The following is a 27,315-nucleotide window of genomic DNA, read 5'->3' on the forward strand; positions in this document are numbered from 1 at the left end:
ATTTAGTAAAAAGAATGTTAAAAAACAAGGTTTAAATCTAGGCATCTTTCGCGCTGTTTGTTTCCGGGCGCGAACATTTTTGACGGCAGCACTGGCTCTGGTAGTGGGAGAAGCTGTGACGTCACGAAGCATGACGAAGCATGCGCCGGTGGAGTGTATTGAAAATGGCGACGGTAGCTTGTGTGTCGCGACGCATTTCGTCGTCCGCGCGATATTTTCGCAGTTTTACGCGATCCTACTCGTCGCGTCGTGTTGACAGTGACTACAGGAGATTCCGAAATGGTGCCGAGCTGCTGATCACCGCTTCCGTCACGTTCCTGTTGGCGCAGCAGTGTCTACGACCGAAAGTGGTGCATGCCTTGAAACCTCGCAAGGTATGTGTAAGTGTATATATGTATATTATGACAGCCGGGCAGCTAAAATCCCGCGTCATCATACGCGATAAGGGCCTCGAGCATCAAGATTGTCATAATTGTTGCTCACAGAAGTCGTAAACATAAGTCGAAGTTAACGCATAATGATTGACACAAATATATAGTCTCATCTTTTACGTGTTAGGTATGTTCCATAATGAGTCATTAGCCGTTAGCCTAATATTACATTTGTCGTACGACAAATTTTTTAAGCACATTGATTGGCTGTGGGATAGTAATTTTTTGATTCTTCAGAAACTTTCTATTCTGCAGCCAATTAATATGTTTAAAAAGTTTGTACGACAAATATTAGGCTTAGTCCTAAGCGAATTGACCAATCACAATCGATTATTTCGAAAATAAAATAATCGACTGTGATTGGTCAATTTATTTAGGACTAACGATTAATTTATTTCTTTCTCTATTTGTTAATAAAATATAGACAATTCTAATCAGTGTATATATGTTTTAATTAATTTGTAAATAAACTTATTTAATATATGTCTGGATTCTTTATTTGAAAATTAAATGACAAATTGTCATAATAATTAATAATAGATCTATTCTTTTTATAGTTTTAATCGTTCTATTTTTTTATCAAATCTAAAGAACATACATTTATTTTATTTTCCAATAAGTTATAAAATATTCTATTTAATTTTTAATAAAATAATTGAAAAAATAGTTATTTTAAAAATATTTATTTGGAATGAGGCATTGCAGAATAAACCTTAAAGATGCAATAATTATTTTAAAAATATTTTGGAATGATTCATTGTAAAATAGACCTTAAACGTGCAATAAATTCTATCGGCAACGATTATAACGATCTTGATGCTCAGGCTCTATGCAGTGGCGCGAAGTTGAATGGCCAGTCATGAAAGTCACGTGGACTGGGCACCCACGTGCGCGTGAATGAACGGTATTATGTAATGAACGTTATACGAGAACGGTACGTACTAACGTATTGAATTCATTGGGCCTTTCAAAGCCGGCAGATCTATAGATGAGATTTATTTTTTTTCTCTTTATTTGTTAATAAAATGTAGACAATTCTATTGTTCAATCAGTGTATATATGTTTTAATTTATAAATAAACTTATTTAATATATGTCTGGATTCTTTATTTCAGAATAAAATAAATTATTGTCATAAAAATTAATAATAGATCTATTCTTTTTGTTACAGCTTTAACGTTTTATTTTTGTTTATCAAATACAAAGAACATATATACATTTATTTTATCTTTAAATAAGATATAAAATATTTTATTTAATTTTTAATAAAATGATTGAAAAAATAGTTATTTTAAAAATATTGAGAAAATAGTTATTTTAAAAATATTTTGGAATGAGCCGTTTTTACTGTTACATTTTCACAATGCCACTTAATTCACGAATAAAATACGTACAGATAAAAAAATTAACAATCAATTTTTAATCCAATATTAAGCCAAGTAAATTTATGTCAATTATTTTTATCTTATATCCATTAAATTATTTTTAATTTAAAGTGGTGAAATATTTTTAAGAACATACTAATTATATTCAGTAATACTTGAATATTTGAAAATGATTATTTCAAAAATATCATTGTGATTATGATTTTTACACAAAATGACATAAATAATAAACCGAATTTTTTGTATAATGATATTTTTACTCATATATTCATATATTCAATTAACAATTAAAAAATAAATAATCAAATGTTATGCAGGAGAAAAATTAAAATTATTTAAATCTTAATCTTAATATATACGCGCCAACCATATTTTATTTATATTGTATATATAAGTAGATATTAAAATATATACATGTAATTTTGTATCTCTCTCTTTTTTTCTCTTATTTATTTTTCCTTTCATAAGAATGTTAACTAAAGTATCTCTCTTTTTCCTTGCATATATGTATTTGAATTATTTAAAATATTCTTCAATATCGTTGATGATAGCAAATCATCCGCAGGCGAATAAGATAAGAGAAAGTAAGATGAAGAGAGAAAGAGAGAGAGCGAATTCTTCGGCGCGTTTTAAAAGAAGTTTTGGGGGCGTCGGCGATGAAGGTGCTCGCGATTGATCTTGCTCGATCTTCGGTCGTGAGAGACCGAACGTGTAGGTATGTTAAGTTAATAACATGGCCCGGAGGAAGCGGATCAGCTTTTGTGTCAAACGATCTTCAAGTGTACCGGCGCCACGCCCTCCGAACGATCACACAGTCGATATGACTGTGGCTTAACCAGGTTCGATCTTTCAACGTCTCTATTAGCCTGAGAATCCCGAGATTCTCCCATAAAGTCAGTTGTAAACGAGAGAATTACCGTAAAATTATGTTTCGACAATTTTTTTTTTAAACAGCATCGTTAAAAAACATTACATATATTTAGAAAAAATGCATTAAATTTTCATGTGAATGATAAATATATTATATATGTCTCTAAAAAAGATGTTTTTCAAGAAATAAATTTAGAATAAATAATCGGTATTTTTCTTTTTCTCTTAATTTTATAATTAAATAATTTTCAATTCTTGTAGTATAATTAGACATAAATTGGATAATTAAAACTGAAATAATTTTTTAATATGAAATATTTATTAAGAAATCACTTCAAATAATACTACTGATTTCTATCAATATCGATCTCAATATTATATAAAATTTCCATAATTATATATTATTCAGTTCGTTTACTTTTTCCAATTTTTAAATAATTTTAAAAATTTGATGCTGTCACGTAATTTTTAAATAATTTTAAAAATATGATGCGGTCACGCAACCTAATGTCGAGCCTTCAATCGCATATTACTTTAACATTTTTTTCAACAGGAAATGTCTTAATCATCCTATCATCTATACTCGCAAGTTAGACACTAACATACGTGTTTCATCGATCATACGATGATTTCGAGAACATGTCGGATGTTTTTTTTCTAGAGACATTCTTTATAAAACGAGATAGATAGATGACAGGCGTTTTGCGCCACAGTTTGTGTCCGCAAATGCAGATGCACACGGTCCTTAATCACGAGACACCCTAATCTGAGAATGCGATGTATCTCTAAACTGCTTCCTTTCCGTACCTTGTAGCACATGTATCCATCAATTACCACGTGAAACGCATGGGAAAGTTGGATCGAATATTTTTGACAGTTTTATATTATTTATGTGAGGCAATTTGACAGAATATCTCTCAAAAGTTTTACACACTTAATATTAAAATATGATTAATATGCAAATAATATATTTTTTAGAAAATACTAATAAAATAAATTTTTTTAAAAGTTTAATATAGCGTAGATTTAGATATTAGTTTTTAACAAAAATTTAATGTGCAATTTGGTAAAAAAAAATTGAATTCAAATCATATAATGTAACAGATATTTATTTCTTATTGATTATCTGATTTTAAAAATATTATGCATTAAATATGCAAGAATATAATTATAAAAATTGAAAAAATTTTCAAAAAATTAGTTAATGTCAAGTAATAGTTTATATGATATATTAACTAATTTTTTAATTATTAATATTATCATTACAATTATCGCTTTATTATGCTTTACAATTATTATGCTTATTATTCTCTTGAAAAGAATATCCAGTAGAGAAATCTTTTTTATATTTTCTCATCTTGCGACTCATTTCTTTTTAATTTAATTAGAAAATTGTGATATAATGTCAGTATCTCTTTTTATCTAAAAATACGAAACATAGTAATTATTCACGCACGGATACATTTTCGTGATACACGCGTTCGATAATCAGTTATGACACAAACGTGTCCCGTCATCTCGCTGACTTGTACGAGAATCTCGAAGATATTCTTTGACCGCATCGCTGCCAAGAATTCGGCGAGAATAGGACGTCCGCAGGATTGCCAGAGTATTTTGCTAGGTGAAATGTCGTATGTCCGCATATAATTTATTTCTCGCGATCATTTATCTCGCGTGTACAAAGTCATTAAAACATATAATAAATGACGAAAATAATGAAAATCACGTAACAGTAACTTAAATCAATTTCATCTAAATGATCCAAATATATAGAATTCCTGCAAATTAAATATTTTCTTATAAATGAAAACAGTGATGAATAATCTAAATGGCAAATTTTATAATAAATAGACTTAGATAAAATTGTTTTTTTAATATTTTGTATCAGTTTAATTTAATTGTAGGAACATAAATTTATATTATTTACTTGTAATAAAGAATGACATTATATACATTTAATTTATATTTCTGTATTTTTGTGTTCCTTTAAATTAAATTATACAATATTATGAAAGAGAGAAAGGATTTCTTTTAAATACTGATTATATCTTTCTTACTAAATGAAATAAATAAATGAATAATTCATGATGGAAATTATAACAAGTTAAAATAATAATATTTATTAAATGAGAAATCAAATTTAAATCAAATTTTAATTTACCGGATGTTGCAAACTACTACATCACGTTCTCTAATTTATTTGAGGATATTTATAGTATACCATCATTGTTATGTATTTTACTAAAACGCGATTGCAATCATGTGTACATAAACATGTATGTACGTAGTAGATAAAGTACACTGGCTATACTACATTATATATTTACGAAACCAGTTGATCAGTTGAGCAAAAATAAGCTTTCACCCCGGTATCCATCGTTTCTGTTACCTTTATTCAAGTGCGTAGGCTGGTGCAATGTAAAAAGAACGATTGGCATCAGAAATGCGGATGCGTACTATACTATATCATCATATATTGTTAGACATATGAAGTATACGAAATAGTGGAGCAAGATATGAATACGAATACGCTAACCGTTGCATTTTTCATATATTTTAGTGCATAGGATTTTTTTTAATTTACTGAATATTCATTTAATTAAATGTAAATTAAAAATAGAATTAATAAATCACATGCAATGATTATTTTATTCTAAATTTCATATTAATGTTTTTAAATTTCTGAATTAATATTATCGTACTTTATAATTAAGCATATTGAAAGTACGAAAAAAATTAAAAATAACGTTAAAATAAAATGTATTTAGTAAAGTAATTTTTTCAAATAAATTGGAAAATAAAAAATAATGAATAACCAAAATATATTTTATAATACAGTTTAATAGATATAGCTCAAAACGGATTATTAAAATTTCGGGAAATAAAAATTTTATGTTGGATATATGAAAAGAGTGAAAAATACATTCAATATGTCACATCATTATTATAAAATACGACATGATGTTATCACCGCGCATTACGTATGCAAGGGCTTGTTTGACGAGCCGTTTGCGGTAACTAATGGACCTGATCTTCTATTATTACCTTCGAGATGCTCCTATCCAATATTCACGAGTCCTTTTGGACCAAGATTCATTATAAGTGGAACTCCTGCAGGACATATATGTGTGGGAAGATCAGAGCGTATAACATAACTCCGATCAGAAATGCTTTTTTTCTAATAAAAAAAATTTACATATCCGAATATTAGTCCGTAATTGGATCAATGCTTTCAATTCTTTTCTTTTGATCGATACACTTTACACTAATTGGATCATTGGACTTGTTTATTAGAATGTAAATAATGTATGTTTTATTTTTTTTATTGTATTTTATGTTTTTTAATGTAAATTATATGATTTATTTGATTTATAAAATACGTCCCAAGAGATTATCGTCACTCTTTTAATCTATTAATTTTTTAAATAATTTAGAAATGATTTTTGAGATTGTAAATTGGATTTATATACATATAAAGATTTATACATGAAGAATAAGATGAAATTCACTTAAGATTGTGAATGAAACAAAAGAATATTTTATTTAATTTAGTAATTGAATTTCTATTTCTATTTTATATAATTAATCAATTTTTATTTCCAACTATTTCTTCATAAATTATATAATTTTAAAAAAATTCAAAAAGAATTTAAGAATTATATAATTTTTAAAAAATTTACATCTGCTTTATTTATAATATATAAAATATAAGATAATTAAATATAATATTAAGTATAAAATATGAATTTTTAAATATATTTAATATTAAAAATGCTAATTTTTTATCCTAAAGGTGCAAATCAATTTACAAAATATTAATGCCGCTCTTTCAAAGGAAACTACTGTACGTATTTATATGAGCGATTCATCTTTGCCTTAAAGCACCAATTACACACTCATTTTTAAGATTGCTTTGTAAAAGTTACGCGCCATTATTCATGTCAACGTTTATGTACACATTTATGCAATCTTTCTCCCTTTTGACATGCGCGGCAACACCGTTCATGTACCTCGAATAATTCGAACGCGAAAGAGTGATCGATTGGCCGCGTACACCTTCGTAGGTATTATCGACGATAAACGATAAATCAGATCAGAGCTTCGACGCTACACGATTAAGGACCACGAAGAATCGTCAGGACATGCACGTGTGTGCACATGTTGCATCCAATACGATGCTATCCGATACTATTCAGCTTGTTGATCCCTTGAGGGAAGTCGAGAGCAGGAAGGATAACTAACGTGGAAAGTTTTCAGTCATATTAAAAAAAATAGATTATGTTTACGAGAATAAATAAAATTTTTATAAACACGTGAAAATTGCTGAATTAAATCTAATTCTATATGATTTATTCTTTTTTTTTAATTGTTCCGAATCTGAATTAATTAAGATTAATTCAGAATTACACACTATAACTTAATTTAGAATTATATATATATATATATATATATATATATATATATATTGTATAATTTTATATACATATATTTTATTTAAATATACAGTATATTAACTATCGATTGTTTATTTTAGTTTAATCATAACATATCTCACATATTCCATTAATTCTACTTTCTGATATGACTGTTCACAATTTGTAAAATAAATTTTTGCACTTTTAGAAATTCACTCGTTACAGACATCTCGGTTAAAATATTTCGCTATTGCCCTCGAGCGTGCACAATGAGATACTAAATGATAATCTGGCGATAAGGTACGGGATAAGAACGCCGACACGGTGACACGTGAATGTAGTCTGATTAGCATGATAGTATCAATCGCGTGGGTAGACGTCAATGTGGGCGTGAATGGACTTTATATGTTCGATCGTTTTTCACATTCATAATCAATTCGCGCACATCGCGTGTCAAGCTACCTGTAGCAACAGTTATTCAAAGACATTTTCAATTGAGACATGCTTAAATGTGTCTATGAAAAATACATACATTTAATTTTTGGATATTTTTGCCAAAAATAAAATCGATGAAAATTGTAATCGAAAAAATAGACAACTTCTAGATGTAATAATTGATAATTCTTACTTCTATATTTCTTTAATAGACTCATGCTTATTAATTTCATTCTTTGCATTATATAAAATTTTATATTAATAAATTCGTTATTAGATATTCTGTTGTCTTGATTTAATTATTTTCATGTAGGTTGAATTTAATAACATATGTTTAAGTTTGTATATACATTATCGTAACGGGTATTTGAGACATAACGTTTCCTTTGTATCAAAACACACATTATAGATCTTTAAACTGGAACTAACTGCACTATAAATGCACTTAACCTATCCTGTAATAATAATAGCGTTGACCGAATTTTTGGACGCCTGCCATTGCGAGGATATAAAGCTTTTTATGTTTGAGGCAATAGCATAGAAAATCGCAAATTATTGAGGAACTATTCACCATGATACTTTCAATACTGTTAATTCTGGATATCTCAAAGCTTGACATAAAATTATTTTAAATTGGAAATAATTTTATAAATTTTACTATATTTTTAATACACATTTTTTATCATTATTTTATTTTAAATATGTATGTTTATATATACATATATTATATTCGAGATGTGTGATTTCGATATTATATTTTAAATTTAAATATTAGAAAATTTCACAAAAAAATGTTTAGTATGAAAATTTAATAAATGAAAGAATTTTTGCACACAAAATTAAGTAAAAAATGATTATATTTTATTTCTAGAATTTTTTTGATTTTTTAGAACTTTTACAAACGTTTCTTTTTACAATTTTACACTATGATTTTCGATTATCGATATGCATAATAAATATCTAATAAACATACAAACGAAATATGCTATTGTCTTTTCACGTGACAGTTCTATCTTGCGATACAATCGACCTACCGCATCGACGACTGTACACCAAGTCTCGTCGTCGAATCGCACGCTACAACGTGACCTACGTCGTACCATCATCACGGCGATGAGTTAATGCTAATGAACGTGCACGGTGATTCGTCTAAATTAATTAACGCTTCCTAAACCACCATGAAATTAGCGTTAGCGCGTGGGACGTGGCGCGTTAGGTGCTCATTATTTGACTAATGGACCAATAGCAGTGTGGGCGACGTTCCATCGGGGTGTGGGGTATCCCGTGCTCACGCATCACGCACACATGGACGACTATCACACGTGCTTTGTATCGCACATAAGTGGATGCGTGCGAAGGTGGAGCCGGTGCATGTTGCGTGTTACCGCGCTATGCATCAACGACGAAACAATGCCGGTGTAATTGAATATTTTCAGGGGATTATGATTTAGGAACTGCCTCCAGGGCCACGGGCAACAATCGCGCTCCTCTCCCGTTCGTTCTTTTTTTTAATCATTTTTGGTTTACATGTACGACGGTCTATAAGTGCGCGGTATAGCGAGTAATAAATAATGATTTTAGCGATCATCGCCGGGCCTCGTTTTAGGATTATATGATGAAAAGCGGCCTATCAAGATAACCATAGATTCTGTAAATTCTGCTGCCAATATTGGCATTATGCAAATTTCATATCAACAAGTCATTTATAATATTATAATTATAAATATAAATAATTAAAATAATATAAATAATTATAATAATATTATAATTCTAAATTATGTATTTATAATATTTTAATGAATATTTTCGGTTATTATAATTTGATATTGCAGATAAGATTTTTAAATTTTAATTATATGGATTTTTTACCAATATTTGCAACATATATTTTTATAATTTATTAAACATACATTTAAAAAATTAAGGTTTGACACTTGTAGTATTAATAATAATTGTAGATTTTTTCAGTTATGTTTTATAATAAATTATATGCTGTTTTTCTATCTTTCACTATTGTTTAATTATATCGAAAGACAAAAGAGATTAACGATTAATATGAGAAGGAAATAAATTCTTTAGTCTTATTGTATTCACACATTTTGTAAGAGAACCCGATAATTTGTTCACTGTCAATCATTTTGACTATGGGCAGTTAAGATTGGTTCAAAGGTTGAAAGGGACGTGGGCGAAACGTACGGCCACAAGAAAAATGCCGAATCAGTTAATCACAGAGCGCCGCGCGATAATTTCAGGGTAGTTCGCACGTAACACGCAACCTGACAACGCTCCCGAATGATGGTAAAATTTTTCTACACTCGCAATACGAGAGATAACACCTCTCTATATATATGCATATTTTGAAAATTTTATATTTTACAGCTTATTAAAAAGAGATCAAATAATTATTTATATTATAAAAGATAAATATTAAATCATAAGATACTAAATCATACATGAATACAATAACGATTAGAATAAATTGCTATTTTTATTTTCTTAATATAAGACTTATATTTGCATTTATTTAATATTAGTACATCCTTAAATTAAAGTTTTACGAATTAAATTTTACAAAATTTCTTCATTTTCCATTTAAAATAAAAAAGCTTTATTGTAAAAGAAGCTTTCTAATTTTAGTTTTAATAGAATGATGAAATATATTTAATTAAAATTTAAAGAATAGCAAATATGATTTTTATTAAGATTAATATCTCATCAAGAGTCACAGATTTAAATAGAAATTCTTCCCATATAACATTTTATATTTTGTGAGTTGTTTCGATAATATATCGAATGCACGTTTGTGACATTTTAATACTTTCATCAATGTGTAAAGACCGAACTTGCCGAATTACCGTAGAAAATGTCCCTCCTTAAGACGAGAAACAGGTTTATTTCCCCCAAGAAATCGATGGTGTGTCCGATCCGCTTGGTACAAGCAGACTTGTAGTACATAGCCTGTACTGCAGATACGAATCTGACTGCACACACTGGTGCATCAGTATGCAACACATAACTGGCATCCCCCAACGTCTCTCCCCTGCGACGAGATTCTCTCTCGCCGACCACAAATCACGTGACCCACCTTCTTCTTGTGGTATCGCGCGAACCCGGCAATCGTTATCGCGTTATTCGCACGAGATTCGAGACCGTGCCGTTTATTTTCTCGGCGTGCCTCCGTGTCGGATCGAAGATTCGACGCGCAGTTCTCTCCTGCAGAGGAGAGAGACGAACGATCTTTGCTATCGACGCGGGTAGCGCCTTAACATGATTCCGGAAATAGAGAAAGCGATTGCGATAAACGCGCGTCAGTAATAAACGAGGGACTAACGATAATTCTCTCGTCTGTCGGCGCCAAAACTAGAACGTGTTCGCTCGATTTGCAGAGATGAGTATGAGCGATAATTCACGCGAAGGAAAAACGAGGATCGAGAGGAAAAAGGAAGGATTACTCTATGTATTCGTTATCCTTGAATAATGTAACATGTGGAATTTAAAGACAAAATTTATTTATAAATTTTTGTTGAAGCAATATTAAAAATATAATTATATAATAAATAGTTTATAAATAAATGTTAATATCATAAAAAGTTTCACATTTCTTTTGCTTAAATTTTTTAAACGAGAGATACATTTTTTATTTTTTTTTTTAAGTAAGAAAAATTTAGAATTAAACCACCACATAATATTTAAACTGTGGCATATATTAAGGAAGAGAAATTCCTACCCATCTTTGTCGAATATCCAATAAAGTAGACCACTACAAGTCTCTTCGGACACATTGAGATCTCTTCAGGACCGATAATATAACTACTATCTTATTCTGTGAATTGGAAGGATCGATTTTATCGCAAGGCGGAAAATCAAGTCCATGAACAACCCTTCAAAATGTCTTCGTGACCGATTAAACCGAGCAGGATGCCCTTCGCATTAGAATCATTCGGACCACCCAGCTTACATTTATGAGGCTATAATTTAATTTAAATATCTCGAGCAGAAGCAATAAACTGTAATCTAATGATGGACTCGTGTCCTTATTATTAGATTTCTTTCTTCCTCGAATCCTTGCAACAGATATACGAAAGATACGCGCGGAAATCGATTCACATCCATCAAAAGGTGAACAAAGGCTTTATCAGATTTCGATTGATACTATAGTCTTCATATATAACTATTCTTTCAACCATTGAAATAATCTTTAAAATAATCTTAACTTTATTTTCAAGTTCTCTTTGAGAAGTTGCTTTATGATAAACTAATATTTTGCACATTCAATTATCGTGTACGAATGCATATTTTTGTATGAAAATGATTGCAAATAATCATGCAATCTATTGCATCAAATCGATATTGAAAAAATTGTATTAATTATAGATTTTTTTATAAATGCTTTATAGAAAATTATAGATAATTTTATAGAAAATGATATTTTATAAAAAGTTATATTTTGTATAAAATTATATAGATAATTTTATAGAAAATTTTATAGAAAATTATATATTTTTATAGACTTATATGCTTCTTTGTTATTTCTTAATGTTTTTTTAAATGTTTTATTGTACGATTTGATACATTTTTGCAGATGAAATAAATAAAAGACGTATCTGTGTATTGATAAAACATTTGTAATTTAAAGGTGGTTAAATGTAAAAAAAAATGTACCCCTGGTGGGACTCGAACCCACAATCCCCGGTTTAGGAGACCGATGCCTTATCCATTAGGCCACAGGGGCTCTTACGTTGAACCACCCTTAGCATGCGAGTCACTTAATAACATTTAATATCAATGAATACAATCTTGACCGTAAAATGAATGAAATATTATTTCCAGATCTCTCGATTAGATATATTTTTGAAAAACATACCATATTTTTGAAATTCATATCAGAAATCAAAGAATAGTATATATTACTTTAAGTACACTTTAAAATTATTAAAAAATATTGAAAATATTTATTTGAAGATTAAAACATTTTTTTTTAAGAGAGAGAGATTTTTCGATATGATGCAAGTCGATACATTTCGATAATCTTGATTTTGTGTAAATGCATTCATGGATACAAGGTATGAATTACATGTACGCACATTTTACGCACGATCGCCGATTCACTAACGAATTATCGCCTACGTACAAACATTTCGAGCAACTCGTTATTTAAATTAGACATATTACAAATTTATATTATAGCTAGTAGTAGTAATACAAGTAGTAGTAATGATGTTGCATAGCAAGTATAAGAAAGTGATAGTTTATTGCAGAAATAACTAAAATTGAAATCGATAAAATATTTATCGTTGCGTAAACGATATAAATCTACATGTGAGCTTACATATGTATAACTTGTAGACACGTAAAATTAATAATTTGTGATTAAATATTGAAAATATTAAAAATTATATTATTTAGAGACAAATAGAAATAGCTTAAAATATATATTCTTTTAAATACAATTATTTATTGCTGATGTAAAAATATTCGATATGTAAAGAAATTGTTCATTATCATTCTTTTAATTAAATTGTTTTCTTAAATAATATCTTTATTAAGACAACTATCTTTTATCAGACTGTATCATTGTTTCGATATAATTACCAATGTTATTATTTCACATTTATGTGCTGATAGTATATCTTCAATTTATTGCGTTTATTATGAATATACAATAAATTTTGAATAAATTAAATTCTTCGTATTATATATGAGTAAAGAGAAACATATTCGATCCAATGATTATCATATAAATGCATAATAACTTATCGAAATTTCTATTATTAGAAAAAAATAAATTTTTTATAATCCTTAAATTATTTTAAATTTGGATGCTGAGGAAGATGTATCGTAAAATTTCCTTTATCTGGCGTATCGTCTGCCCGCTGCATAGAATTGAGCAGAGAAAAAGCCTTGCACTTCAAGGTCTACCGCATTTTCTCCTCTCGCACGCTGACGCCTCCGTTTAACATCCATCTACGCAAAAATCGACAGCCGGCGCCTGTTCTCGCGATTTTCAACGTCGATGCCTATCGCCGTTGCTATCGATTTAAACCGAGAACGAGATGAAACAACTTCGAGGAAATTGTTTCTACGTCGCGTGCTTCTTTATTGAAAACTAAATAGCCACAAGGGAGGAAGGAGAGTGCGAAAAAGAGCGATCCTCCGGAGGTGAGAAACCGGTAAAGGGAAAGAGGGTTCGACGGGCTGTTTTACGGGCCTTAGATGGAAAGGACCTTAATCACCGTGGTGCTCGTTGATGATTGGCGGGAGGAGGGCAACGAGCGAAAGGGAAAAGAAAAAAGGAGAGAGGAGATGGCAAAAAGATCCAAGAGGACGAAAAGAACTCGGTCTCTCGCACTTAGCATAATGTTCACCGCGCCTGTCATTATCCATGACACCGCTAACATGCCAACCTAACGCCCAGCGAAATCCTGATAAACACGCGAAGACGTATCCCAACAGACGTTAGTTACCTTCGCATCACGACGAACATAAGGGAGGACGTCACATGTTTGGAATATTGATCGTGCGCGATTTAACTTAAATCAACGCGATCACTTTTTGCCCTCGTCGTTGCGTCTTATTTCCGTGCCAGAAAAACGAGCGTCATCATCAGGGGAAAAATACGCTGATGCATTTGCGAAGTATCGCTCTGAACATCAATGATGGCCTCGAATGTACTAACGCCACACCGATTAAGTGTTCTAATCCTCGAGAAATTAATCGTATTAAGATATGCGAGAATAACAAGCGATGAGATTTAATGGGTTATAGAATTTGCCATCATTTTTGCCATCTTTTTTTGCTTATGTAGGGAGAAAGAATCTGATTGCATGAATATTAATGAATATTGCATTAAATAAATATTGATAAATGCATAAAATAAAAACAGACATTTTGATAAAATCCGGTAAGAATATAAATATATTTTCTTAAAAATTCATCGATCTTTGAACAAGAAAATTGCAAAGTTTTCCACGTAACTATAATTGGCAAAATTTTTTAAAATTCTGATAGTCTTTCTCAGAGTACAACAGACACGATAATTTTCTTTTAACAATAAAATTTATTTTATTATTCTGTCATGTATTAATTTGTAAGAGCGAATAGGCGGTCAAATGATGTGTTTCTTGAATTTTCTGGAGGAGATTAAGCCTAACGGCGCTTGGTACCTCATAAATTGCCGGTCCCATGGATTTATAAAGGAGAGAAAAAATCGATTTATGATCATGGAAATATCCTTGCCTCGTTTTGGTCCCATTACTGCTTCAAATAGATTTTGCGAGATTACGAAATAAAGGACTCTGAAATTTTTTGGTTACATGAATTATTTTTTAAAACTGACACGTGTCTGGATTTAAAAAAGGTGGTATATCATGAAAAAGATTAACATAATATTAATAAAGTAGAACCATCCATAGTATAAAAGTTAGCTATAATATATTATAAATCTTATATAATATTATAAATTGTTGTTCTAAAATAATTTATTCAATTATTTGCATCATTAATTAATTCTAAACAACATAATTTGCATGCTTAATTTACTGAGCGATTTTAAGGAGACTTAGAATAGATTATTTTGGTCTCTCTCAACGAAAGAAAATCATTATTATAAATGCAAACCTTTATAGTTGCATTTTTTTATCACAATGAGAAACATGATTTATTTAGAATCAACTTTGCGAAAGGACACCTGATCCTCGAAGGAATATCTGGTTACAATGGCACTTATGGAAATGCATCGAATGACAAACATAACTTGCCGAGGATACGCGATTCTGAGATGGCTGTAAAATATTTACAACTATTTCAAAAAATCACTAAAAGAAAGAAAAAATCTGAAATTGCAAATTGCATTTTTAAAAATTAAAGAAGAATAAGTAATAATTGGTACAAATATTTGTCAAACATCAAATATGAATTCAATAATCGTTTTTTTCTTGAATATTTTTTAATATTTTTGAATATTTTAATATTTTAATTTTTCTTGAACATTTTATTATTTTTTAAAATTAAAAATTCGATTCGCACACTTGTCAATTCTATTCACTTCCTGTTTGTCAAAATATCGAAAATTTATGATGAATCTCAAGATTGAAAATGACGATAGATGATTGTGAAGGATATGAATATATCATTTAAGAGATCATCTTATACGGAAGCTCAAGTTGCTATACCAGCCAACAATACTCCATTATTTGCGAATAAATAAAATCTGTATAATCTGGTATGTTTGCAAGATAACCGGTCACCTGAATATAACGATAATTTAAGTGATGAGAGGTGAGTAACTTCGATAGCTTCTTGGTGTATAACGGCAATGAGTTCCCTGCAACGTGATGCTTCCTGGTCTGAGACGATTCAATTTGATCGGACAGGATCGCAAATTCATGTCGTTAAGCGAATCTCGCGACAGCATATCGTTTGACACTTAACTACAACTTACATAGTAACATACATTATGTACAATATATAAAGCTACATGTGCAGCCAAATAAAGTCGAATTTAAATGACTTGGTGTAAGAAAGATTGCTGATTAAAAATGCTCTAGTTTCTCATCACAAATTTATTCTACAATTTTTTCCAAACACTTAATAATAATTGAGAGGATGACAGAGGAATCTATAAATAGAATTATCTATATTTTTATTTAGATTACAAGATCTAAATATGTCACAGTATATATAACCGTGGTAAGATACATAGGAATAAAGAATTCTGCCGACAAAGTAGGTGAGCACCCATAACAATGAGGGACCAACAAAAAGAAGCGCCGAGAAACGGAAATTCGAGAAGCTCCAACCGAGCGAGCTCTCTCTTTTTTCGCCATCCACCCTCAAGGCATTCTTAAAGCGTTTATTAAAACAAGAACGCGAAAGCGCCGAGCGCGAATGGCACCCGTGGAAGCTCATTTGTAATTTAATCTCTCTTTAAATTATAGACAGTACGACACACCACCGCCCACCGGGGCGGCACGACTCGAATTGCATTCGCAAGCGAAGCTTTGTTCGCCACTTGCAGTTTTCGTATACGTTTTTCAGTCATATTTCATGATATTATAGTTCTATCTACGGAGTGTTACGCGCTATCATTTAGCTAATTTCTGTTGATTTAAGACCAAATGCCGTTTCCTTTAATCTTAAACAGGATACGACTTCAGGATTATTTTTTCCCTTACACTATATTAAAACGCGCGGTTGATAAATAAAGGATTATTATCTTGTTTTTCTGCATGTGCATAAAAATGCGAAAATTGATAAATTTTATAAAATGAAGAAAAAGTATGACATTTTTTTAAATTTTTAATATAATATTTAAGTGAAATATAATATATAAATGTAATTAAAAATTACACTATTTTACTTATTGTTAGTAATCAATATCATTTTTTCTTGTACTGATTAATTACATATATCAATTTGATCGTAGTTAAATTATTGCGTTTTATTAAATAAAAAAAATGAATTAATTTTGTAATCAATAGTTGATGTATTAAATTAATAGCAAAATGATGATACTAAAGATATATCTTCATTCATGCGAATTTAAGCTTAAGAATCAGCATTGAATGAAAGATACTGAATTCTCGTTTTTTCATTTTATTTCTTTATTTTTAAATACGCCATAAAAATATATCTGTCACTAATTTGCAGTTAACTTGTTGTTGAACAAAATGACAGCACGCGCTATTCCTCGAAAAAGCGAGGGAATTAAAAATGTAAATTAAAATGATGTTATGTCTTGCCTATCTCGTCGGCCTTGTCAGCGAATTGTTTGAATTTTAATTCATATTTAAATTGACAAGAGAGAGTATGGACAGAATTCGAGGTGTCTTTATTTATTCTCTTAAAAAATAGTATGGAATAATCAATTTTTTTATATTAAAGTGTACCTCTCTCAATTAAATATTATATTTTGAAATTATTTTTTAGTCTAATTATATATATTAAAATCAGATTTTAAAAAATAGTTAAATATGTATTTAAGTAAAATTCAAAATGTTTTTCTATTTTTCATAATTAAACTATTTTCATAATTATTTAATAATCTTAATAGCCATTAATATTCAATATATATATAGCAATATAACAGCCTAAGTGATAATTATTATTTATCACGAAAACATGTCATCAAACGTCAAACCAACGAATACAACGATATAAAATTGTTTTCGAAGCGATAAACTCAATAAATTACATGTAAAATAAATAAATGGAAAGCGTACGCTAAATATAACTACATAAATTACTGTATGCAGATTACTATCGGCTTAACCATTCTCGTAATGCAACGTGCTTTAGATAGAAAATGGCCTAGATAGAATCTGCATCATATACTATCTGTCGTCACGGCGTTTGTGATTAGATAATCTCCTTAACATTGGAAATTATAACTCCACTGCGTGAATCTAATTTCAAACTGATGCAGGAATTCTCAAAGTTAATACATAATATAACATAATAAATAACTTTAAAATAATATGACGCGCAAAATTTGTCATGGATTATAAAATTAAGATTTAATATTTGTCTGATCTAAAATCTTGTTACAAATTTTATAAAACAGTTTTAAAGTCTAAAATAAATATCATAAAATTAGGGAAAATTTGATCACCACTGCTAAAGCATATAACTGTGATTGGTTTGTTCATTTAAATAAAGTAAAGAGAAATCGTACTGATACGAGTATGAAAAATATCAGCGTGAATTTATACGTTTATATTTACACGTGCACCTTGCATGCGATTGGGAGAAATTCGCATGCGCGCTATGTTTGTTCTTGACACATTGATGAATAGTTAAGCAAATTATTTGCTTTTCTCTATTTTCTTGAAGAAATTAAGTAATAAAAGTTAGAAATAGTTTAGATTACGATATGTAAAGATGTAAACCGTAATATTATTGTTCAAATCAAATCTTGAAAACTTTTGCATCAACATGTTTCAATTTTTTATTATATTTTCCTATTTGTTCTTTGTAAATTAAAAAGGCATTGCAACATTTGTTGTTGCAGAGAGAAGATGACTTTCATAAAGCAGTAAAGCTGACAACGAGGGAGAGAAGATTCATAAAGTTCGCATCAGTGTCATACGATGGTCAATTATACATGACTCCGCAGGATTTTCTTGACAGTGTCATTGATGCTGAACCTCGACGTACGTAACAAACATTACATTTAAATACATATATAATAATGAATTATATTATAAAATAGAATTTCATCAGTTTAGTTATAAAGATACGGAATGAAAAGAAAATTAATACAGAAGAGAGTTTCAAAATAATTCGGTCATATAATTTCTCATTATTTAAAAAAAAAATTATATATATATGTATGTATTTTATTTTTAATATATTTTTTGGAGAGAGAAATAATCTTTTTTTTCTACACAAAGAAATTTGAAATTTTTTATTTATTCTTGACGTTGCTAATTTATTTTATTTTATTTGAACTGTAAAACAAAGCTTATGTAACTTCCGAAAATTTGTAGCATCTCTTTAATATATGCTTTCTGGAACAAATCCTTATTAAAAACGCAATATTCAATCATTATGTTTAATAAACGTTTCTTGACGCATAAGTATCTCTATTTTTAGCAAGGTTAAAGAGACGCGTATTGACCGATCAAGAACTCGATGTGATGAGAAACTCAACTTCCTCACTACACCATGGAAGCACGCATATGTTCCGAAATTTGCGAGACAAAGGTAAGCGTTTACAAATATACACTTATCACATATGTATAATAATAGCGAATAATAATCGTGCAAAATGGAAATATTTATAAGTATTCATACAATTTATAAAATATGTGTATTTTTAAAAATTTATTTGGACTTAGAAAAATCATAAATATTTATCTCAGATATTTTTATTTTTATTTAAATCGAGTTATACGTGTAAGAATTATTTCGTACTTGTGGCACAATAAATAAGCCTCTTGTTCTAACTACGGGATAATTCACGCTCGCAAGATACGATAAATGTGCAAGCTTCAGGTGTCACTATTCGCACCTGAGAGCTTTCTAGCAAAGTATGCGATACGACGAGGAAAAAAGATTCGACGAAATGCGGGCGATAAATACAACTATCAACGTGATCGCGATCACAACCTATATTTTATATCTCATACTTGTTCGATAAGTAAGTTTTCGCCACCCACGCAACACTCGTCGTGGCAGACGCAGAGCCGTATCATTAGTTTAATGCGTTTCCGCATGCTTTTTATGCGTGCAATGCACGTTTGTCGCGCTAATGGAAATGCAAATAATCAGCAGACGGGCCGATGACGGAACTGGCGACACGACCAGTTTCACACCTCCCTTTAATAATAACGAGTTCCTCGTCTCCGTATGACACTCTACTTTTTTCCTCTCTTATTTTCCTCTTCCTCTTTTTCGTATGCATGCAAGGAGAAATTTCACGAGCGCAGATGAAACGAGTCCGCGGACCATTTTTAAAGATTTTCGTATACGTTCGCAAAGTCGTTACAATTAAGGACGACTTAAGGAAATTACAAGCTATCGAACCGCCACGTCGTGTCGTATTAACGATATGTTAAAGAATTTGTCAATCATTCATCACAATTATTTCACCGATTGTTTCGAGATAGAATAATCGCGATATTGCGCGAATATCATAAATCATAATTTCTTACATTTCAATACTCAAAATGTCTCTCTTAAAAACACTAGAATTGGTTGCCTAATTTTCTTATTAAATAATTTTGTAAGCCTTTATAAGAGTCTTCATAAAAATGATAAAGCAAGATAAAATATATAATTAAATAATATATAATTAAAATATATGGAAAATGTTTCAAAAGTCGATATAAAATATACTGACTTTTCATTTTCTTTTACAAGTAATTAATAAAAGAAATTTATACAAATTTTATACAAAAATTTATATATCATAAATCTTAAATTAAATATTTAAAATTAAATTTAAAAATTAAAATTTGTATATTCAATATTATTTGATATATAATAAAAAAATATAAGATATAAAAAATGAAAAGTATTATTAATACTGTATATTTAAATAATTACGTCATTATATATATCATCTTGCTTTATTATTAATTCTACAAATATATATTTCTGATGGAAAAAGTATTTATGGCACGTTAGCAGGAACGAAATAACAGATTTACATGCAGAGGATATTACCAGTGGATTTGTCGACACTGCTGTTTTCTTAATTTTCTTTTGACCGTTAAGTTTCTTCGCTTTTAGAATCATTAAGAGATTTTATGAGGTGGCTATGATCTGTAAAGTAGCCCTTTTGTTATAATACATATGCAAGAAAGCTAAAACTGGGCATAAGAGAATATATTTAAGATCAGAATTTAAGGTCCACGAATCTCGCTTTTGCTATTAAATTTTAAATTATTGATTCTTCTCGAGGGCAATAACTTTCTCAAAAATATCTGGGATCTTGTAAGGCGTGTCTAACATTTCGACACTAATGTCTTGTATTCGGTACTAGATGTCGTAAACACATTTAATATTATATCTGTCTAAATCGCGTTATGTGCGGATTATAATTTAAAGCAGGAAAATGAAGGAATAGTTCGAAGAAATTAGGAAGGAATTTACATAGAGGCGAATCGTGTGATATTGCCTAAATTTATTTATTACAGAAAACATTTAGTCCAACAGTAAATTTCGGTATATATTAATTTAACATAAAAATTATAACAAATATATATAAAAAATACTATTATCTTTTTTAAAACTTATTAGATTACTTTGCAATTTTAAATCGTTAACGTTTCTATTTTCAGGAATTATTTCTTACACGGAGTACTTGTTTCTTCTGTCTATTCTGACGAGTAAGTTTCTTGTCAATAGCTATAAACATATTTATAAGGTAAATTGTGATTTAAATGCATAAAACGCTTAAATGAAATATTCTTTTTTAATATTAAATTTTAATATTAAATTCTACATATTTATGTAGTTATATAATTTTAAGATAAAATTTTATTAGAACGAAAGTTCTTAAAATTAAATAAGGAATATCATATTATTAGTTGCATATAAATTAGAAGTTTAACTCTAGATTTTGGTACAATTTTATAATTTAAAAAACGTTTTGCTGCATCAATATTGTTTTAAAAATTTTTTAAATTGATAAATAAAATAAAGATGCAATGCAGATTATTTCTAATATTTTGTATCGGAATTCACACATAAACTTGTTTTTTTTTTTTCGTTCACAGAAGAAAATTTTAAGTAGTATTTTATGTAAATATCACGCGTTACAAAATGACTTTGTTGATATTGAGCATCTCCATATACTGCTATAAATTTACTGTGATAATCGATCTCGTTGTAGAGCCGAAAACTGGTTTCCAAATCGCCTTCAACATGTTCGACACTGATGGAAATGAAAGAGTCGACAAAACTGAGTTCCTCGTGGTAAGATAGTCATATCGTATATGTGCATGCTTTAGTGATTGCTTGTAGAAACCTAAAGATTACAATATTGTAGATAGAATGACATAGAATACTAAAGTTATTAATAAAAATGTGTTCGTTATTTTTTTTTATTTTACTTTGCAAAATAAAGCTTGAAATTGCTGTAATTTGCATGATTTTGATAGCAACGAAGAAAAATTTCTTTTGGAAATTATCAGATTATTTTACGTAAAACTATATATTTTTTCAGTAAAAACGTAATTATTTATTAATAGCAATGCACATTATATAATAACTATTCTAAATGAATATTTTGTGACATGTATTCATTTAATACTTTATTTCTCATTTATTTATTTATTTTTTCTGAGTTTCATTTAATAATATAAATTTCGGATATAGTTAACTTGTACCCTACTCTCTACTGCCACAATTACAAAGTTTACATTGTTTGATATAAATACACGACTGTAGCATATTCAAGATTTAAAGTTCTAAAGCTTTAATGTTAGAAGAGAGGAAGATATCTCTTTTCAAATGCTCGGAAATGTCCTTTCTCTCAAAAATGCAAAAAGTAAGTTTTCATCAAATAAAAACTTATTTGCAGTTTACACTAATCAGAAGGAACGCTTACCAACAAGGAAGAACTTCAACCACTAAGAAACTTTTATACTAATTATCGATTTAAAATAGAGAGTTTTTATCATTCTCACAGATTCGTCGTTTACTCGGTGGCAGCCTAAAGGAACGAGATCTTGACGAGCTGACGAAATGTGCAGTGAGTTTTAATCAATTTTTTGTTTCAATCAGGGCGGTGTCAAAAGTTTATTAATCAATCGGTTGTTTGATTAGAAAATCGATACAATGGAAATCGATACAATGCCATTAAGGCTCTTTTAATTATAAAATTATTTAATGATTATAATTTGATATTTACTGTTTGATTTATTTCGCATAAAAAGTGCTTTAAATTTACTATTTGATTTATTTCGCATAAAAAGTGCTTTAAATTTTATAGAAATAATATATATATAATAATTGCATGCAATATGTGTGTAAATATTAATTGATTTTTTCAGAATACTTTATACATGTCGATTTTAAAATAATTCAATTTTTTTCAGAATTTATTGATAAAATTTTTACGATCTATCATATTTCAAATATTTAAAAAAAATGTACTTCACAATAAGTAATCATGTATTACAGATATATAGTATTCATTATTAAGTTTTATTTTTGTTTATTATTAATTGTATTTACAATTTATTATTTTTGATTACACAAACATTTTTGTTATAATTTTAATTAATATATTTATTTTATTACAATTTTAATTAGCATTATTTTTTTTAACTAATGTTTTCTTATTTATTTCGAAAAATTAGTTACGTGCCATAATTGCTCCCGGTGAAGAGAATCCGTGCAAGGCAAAACTTCGCGAAACTCATCCGATTAAATCAAACGAAATTACCTCAAATTCTTATGTAAGTCAACGAAGAATTGTAAATCAATATCTGTTATATATTTAAACAGTTAATCTATATAATATTATAAACAATATAATAATAATATTATAAACAATTAATGTACATAATATTTAATTTTAGGTATCTCTCTATGCAATAATTTTTTATTATTTTACATTTTACATTTATTTAAGATTTTTTTTAATATTTAATATTTTTATTCTTTTTCTTTAAGAATTGCAACAATTAAAAGATTGTATAATATTTACATAAACAGAATAAAAAATACAATAAAAAATGACAAGTTTTTTTAAAATTAATAATAAAGTATTAAACAAATTGCGTTTGATATTAATCTATTTATAGAATATAAGCAGTATATATTTTTTAGGAATATATATAATTATTTATATATAATGTAAATAATTTTCTTGGTGTATGCACATTGATTGAACATAATCAAATATCATCTGTTAATATAATCATCATCGATCTACCTCAAATCTTGTCAATATTCGCATTGAATATATTAATATGCAACTTATCAGCCTATCTGTGTCTATTAATAATTGCTATACTAACACTATTTGCATATTTCAGATGCACTAACTCTGGACGCTGAATTATGCTGTTTCACACTTTGTCTTTGTTTTAGCATATAATATGATATGCTAAAATGATTAATAAAAAATATATCTAAGTAATATCTCGTATTTTTTCATGATAACAATTATTTCTTCTCATATCTTTATCTTCAATACAGATGGAAAAGATATTTAGTCACGCATGGAGGGGTCGCCATGGATGCGAAACCAAAGAGGAATTGGAACAATTACAGGAACGTCAGAAAACACCGGAAGAAATTCAAGGTCAATTTATCGACGATGATCAGGTATCATCATGATATTATTTATGTTTATACGATATAAAGATAAAATGTTATAGAATAAATAAAAGAGAAAGAGAGAGAATTAGCAAATTCACTAATCGAGAGTGAAAACGTTAAACTAATTTCCTTATAAAAACGTAGATTAATTTTTTTTTTAAATTTTGTTCGGATGATAATTCACACTTTTTGATTATTAAAAAAAAATAATATGTACAATATAAATTATAGAATTATATTTTACAATTTAAATATCTTTACACTTAGAAAATTGTTACATCTTAAAGAATATTTTAACTTGAGAAAATTAGGCAACACACAATTTTTATATTTAAATCAATAAAAGTTTCTTGATGAACACATTTATGAATATTAATGTTCACGTTATGTGATATAGGGTTTACAACGACGTCATGCTGTGGATACTACATTGATGGTACATTTCTTTGGTAAAGATGGTATAAATGAATTGAGATATGAAGATTTCAAACGCTTCATGGTGAACTTGCAGCATGAAATATTAGAACTGGAATTTCATGAATTTAGCAAAGGACACAATACGATTAACGAATTGGATTTCGCTAAGATTTTATTACGATATACATACCTCGAACCTGACGAGTAAATTGAATAATTATAAAAACTTTATTTACTTTAAAAATTTACTTTAAAGATATAAAAAAAATATTTTAATTATATACATATATATATTAGCATTTTTTATTCTATTGAATGTCATATACGTCATATACGTTATATACTTTTCTTTCTTAAATCAAGCTAAACGCTATTAAAAATTTTATTTAAATACTTTGTTACTTGTATTTTTTAATTAAAAATTAGAAATTGCATAAAATAAGTTAAATAATTAAATGCATAGGTACGATAAATACTTGGACAGAATGTTGGATCGAGCAGACTTGCATATTGGTATCACATTCGAGGAATTCCGACGCTTTTATCAGTTTTTGAACAACCTAGATGATTTTTCTATAGCGATGCGAATGTACACATTAGCGGATCATCCTATATCAAAAGGTAAAAAATTAAAATATTAAATGATTACAAATATTAGATTACAATATTAGAAATATTCATTACGAATACATTGGACATACTTGTTTATATTAAATTAAACACAAATTGCTTTTTAAATGAATTTTAAGTAAATTCTCTGAAACATTTTTTGAATATAATCTTGTTTAGATGAATTTCAACGGGCCGTAAAAATATGTACAGGATCAATGCTTTCGACTCACATAATTGATACAGTCTTTGCCCTGTTTGATGTAGACGGAGATGGTCAACTTTCCTATAAAGAGTTTATAGCAATTATGAAAGATCGATTACATAGAGGCTTCAAGGTAAGAAATGAATTTAGATATATTTTTAAAATTTATAATATTTTGCAGAAATATATGTAATAACTTTTAAAAAATTTTGAATACTGTACAAAAACAACACTGTACGAATGGTTGCCGTTTTTCAGGCATCAAATATATACTTTTGGACGAATTTAGAATATGTAAAAATGTAATCACTATGAAATAATTCGATTTGTTATAGTCTCAACAACGTAATGAGGGTTGGGAAGCATTTAAATTTTGCGTAAAACAAGAGATGAAGGCGCCCTAATGGAAAATCGATGGTGCAACAAAGAATTGTGAAAACAGCGATTATATGGTTTTCACATGTAATAATAATATTGATTATTACCGGATTGTCTTATAGTTGCCTATCTTCATATTAATATTTATTCTAATGATAAGGTAATATTTTATGAGTTGAATCTATAATAATGTTATTTTATATATAAATTATTTTACATAAATAATTTATATATAAAGCAATTATTATTAATGATATAAAAGCGAGCCGAATAAAAAAATCGGTATTTTTTGCATTCTTACTGATAATAAGCATCAAAAGTTATCTTGCGGATAATAAAAATTAACAAGAAAATATTAGGGATAAAAATTATTGTTTTGCAATGCCTTTAATATTAAATATTTTATTCTTGTAGTATCTTGCTAAATTATTGTATAATCTCATGATAAAAAAATGTGTCTCTATAACTACTTATCTCATAAACATAAAAGATTCTCAGCGATCAGCAAAGTCATTTTCTATAGATCATTTTAGGGTAACTTAGAATTCGTGCAATTTGTATATATACATATGTATATATTTTGTAACAAATCTAAAGTCAGTATTTTTTCTTAGTGCAAAATCAGAAATTATTCTATTTTCTATAAAACTTATTATCATGAAAATATTCAAAGTAATTATGTTTAAAATTAGTATATAAATTAGATTATAAGAATTTTTTTGTAATTATTCTCTTGTATTTTAATTCGTAACAATTCTAAATTTTTAATAGTAAATTATTGTTGTAATTATTTCTTTAAATATTGAAACAATCATTTTTTAGTTTAATTTAAACAAAGTGCACGATTTCTGAAATAATCTGCGCAAATTCGTTGTCAAAGTTAAAGTATTTAAGCGTTACATAAATTGTGCGCATGTTATAAATTGTGTTATAAAAAAAAATATAATAAAGAACCAGTTGTATTTAAAAAACTTGCTTAATTGGCTTTTTGAATTAAATGTTTTAACAAGAACATTGTTATAAGGACAAATCTATTATTTATCGTCCGATAGAAATCAAATTTCATCTCATTATCAAATTTAACGAAATATTATAAGCAAAGTTAAATATATTCAGAATTGTGGAGACAATTACATTGTAAAGATAAAATTGACATCGCATCTTGCCCTTGCTTTCGAGTCACAAAATACAGTACGTCCCACACACAATAGTGCGATTTTATGTTTGTACTGCCGCCGACTGCTCGTAATTACATGTTATCAGTCATCGCACCGATTGTGTCGGTATGCTCTCATGAGATATACTTCCAAGCTGATGAAAAAAGGCGCGCCACTTCGTAGATTCCGGATGTGGTATCAGAACACTTCGTTACGCACGAAGATTCTGTACAAAGCT

General features: G+C 28.6%; 1 protein-coding gene and 1 non-coding gene across 4 annotated transcripts; one reads left to right on the plus strand and one right to left on the minus strand.

Annotated features, from left to right (window-relative positions):
* Positions 1-149: 149 nt before the first annotated feature.
* On the plus strand, positions 150-26,074 carry LOC105254411 (calcium uptake protein 3, mitochondrial). 3 transcript variants are annotated; one of them, XM_011263077.3, is made up of 12 exons: positions 150-374; positions 18,544-18,685; positions 19,128-19,238; positions 21,320-21,367; positions 21,874-21,956; positions 22,672-22,734; positions 23,345-23,443; positions 24,189-24,317; positions 24,709-24,932; positions 25,192-25,349; positions 25,518-25,675; positions 25,878-26,074. In XM_011263077.3, exons 1-12 carry the CDS (start codon positions 165-167, stop codon positions 25,944-25,946), a joined length of 1,494 nt encoding a protein of 497 aa, XP_011261379.1. In that variant the 5' UTR covers positions 150-164; the 3' UTR covers positions 25,947-26,074. The 3 variants fall into 3 exon arrangements, with proteins under 3 accessions (XP_011261379.1, XP_011261380.1, XP_011261381.1); XM_011263078.3 differs by lacking the exon at positions 22,672-22,734; XM_011263079.3 differs by lacking the exons at positions 22,672-22,734; positions 23,345-23,443.
* On the minus strand, positions 12,195-12,267 carry Trnar-ccu. The gene has a single exon. It is a non-coding gene; the product is annotated as a tRNA-Arg (tRNA).
* Positions 26,075-27,315: the final 1,241 nt, after the last annotated feature.

Source organism: Camponotus floridanus, unplaced genomic scaffold, assembly GCF_003227725.1.
Source record: "Camponotus floridanus strain SB8 unplaced genomic scaffold, Cflo_v7.5 scaffold62, whole genome shotgun sequence".
NCBI lineage: Eukaryota > Metazoa > Arthropoda > Insecta > Hymenoptera > Formicidae > Camponotus > Camponotus floridanus.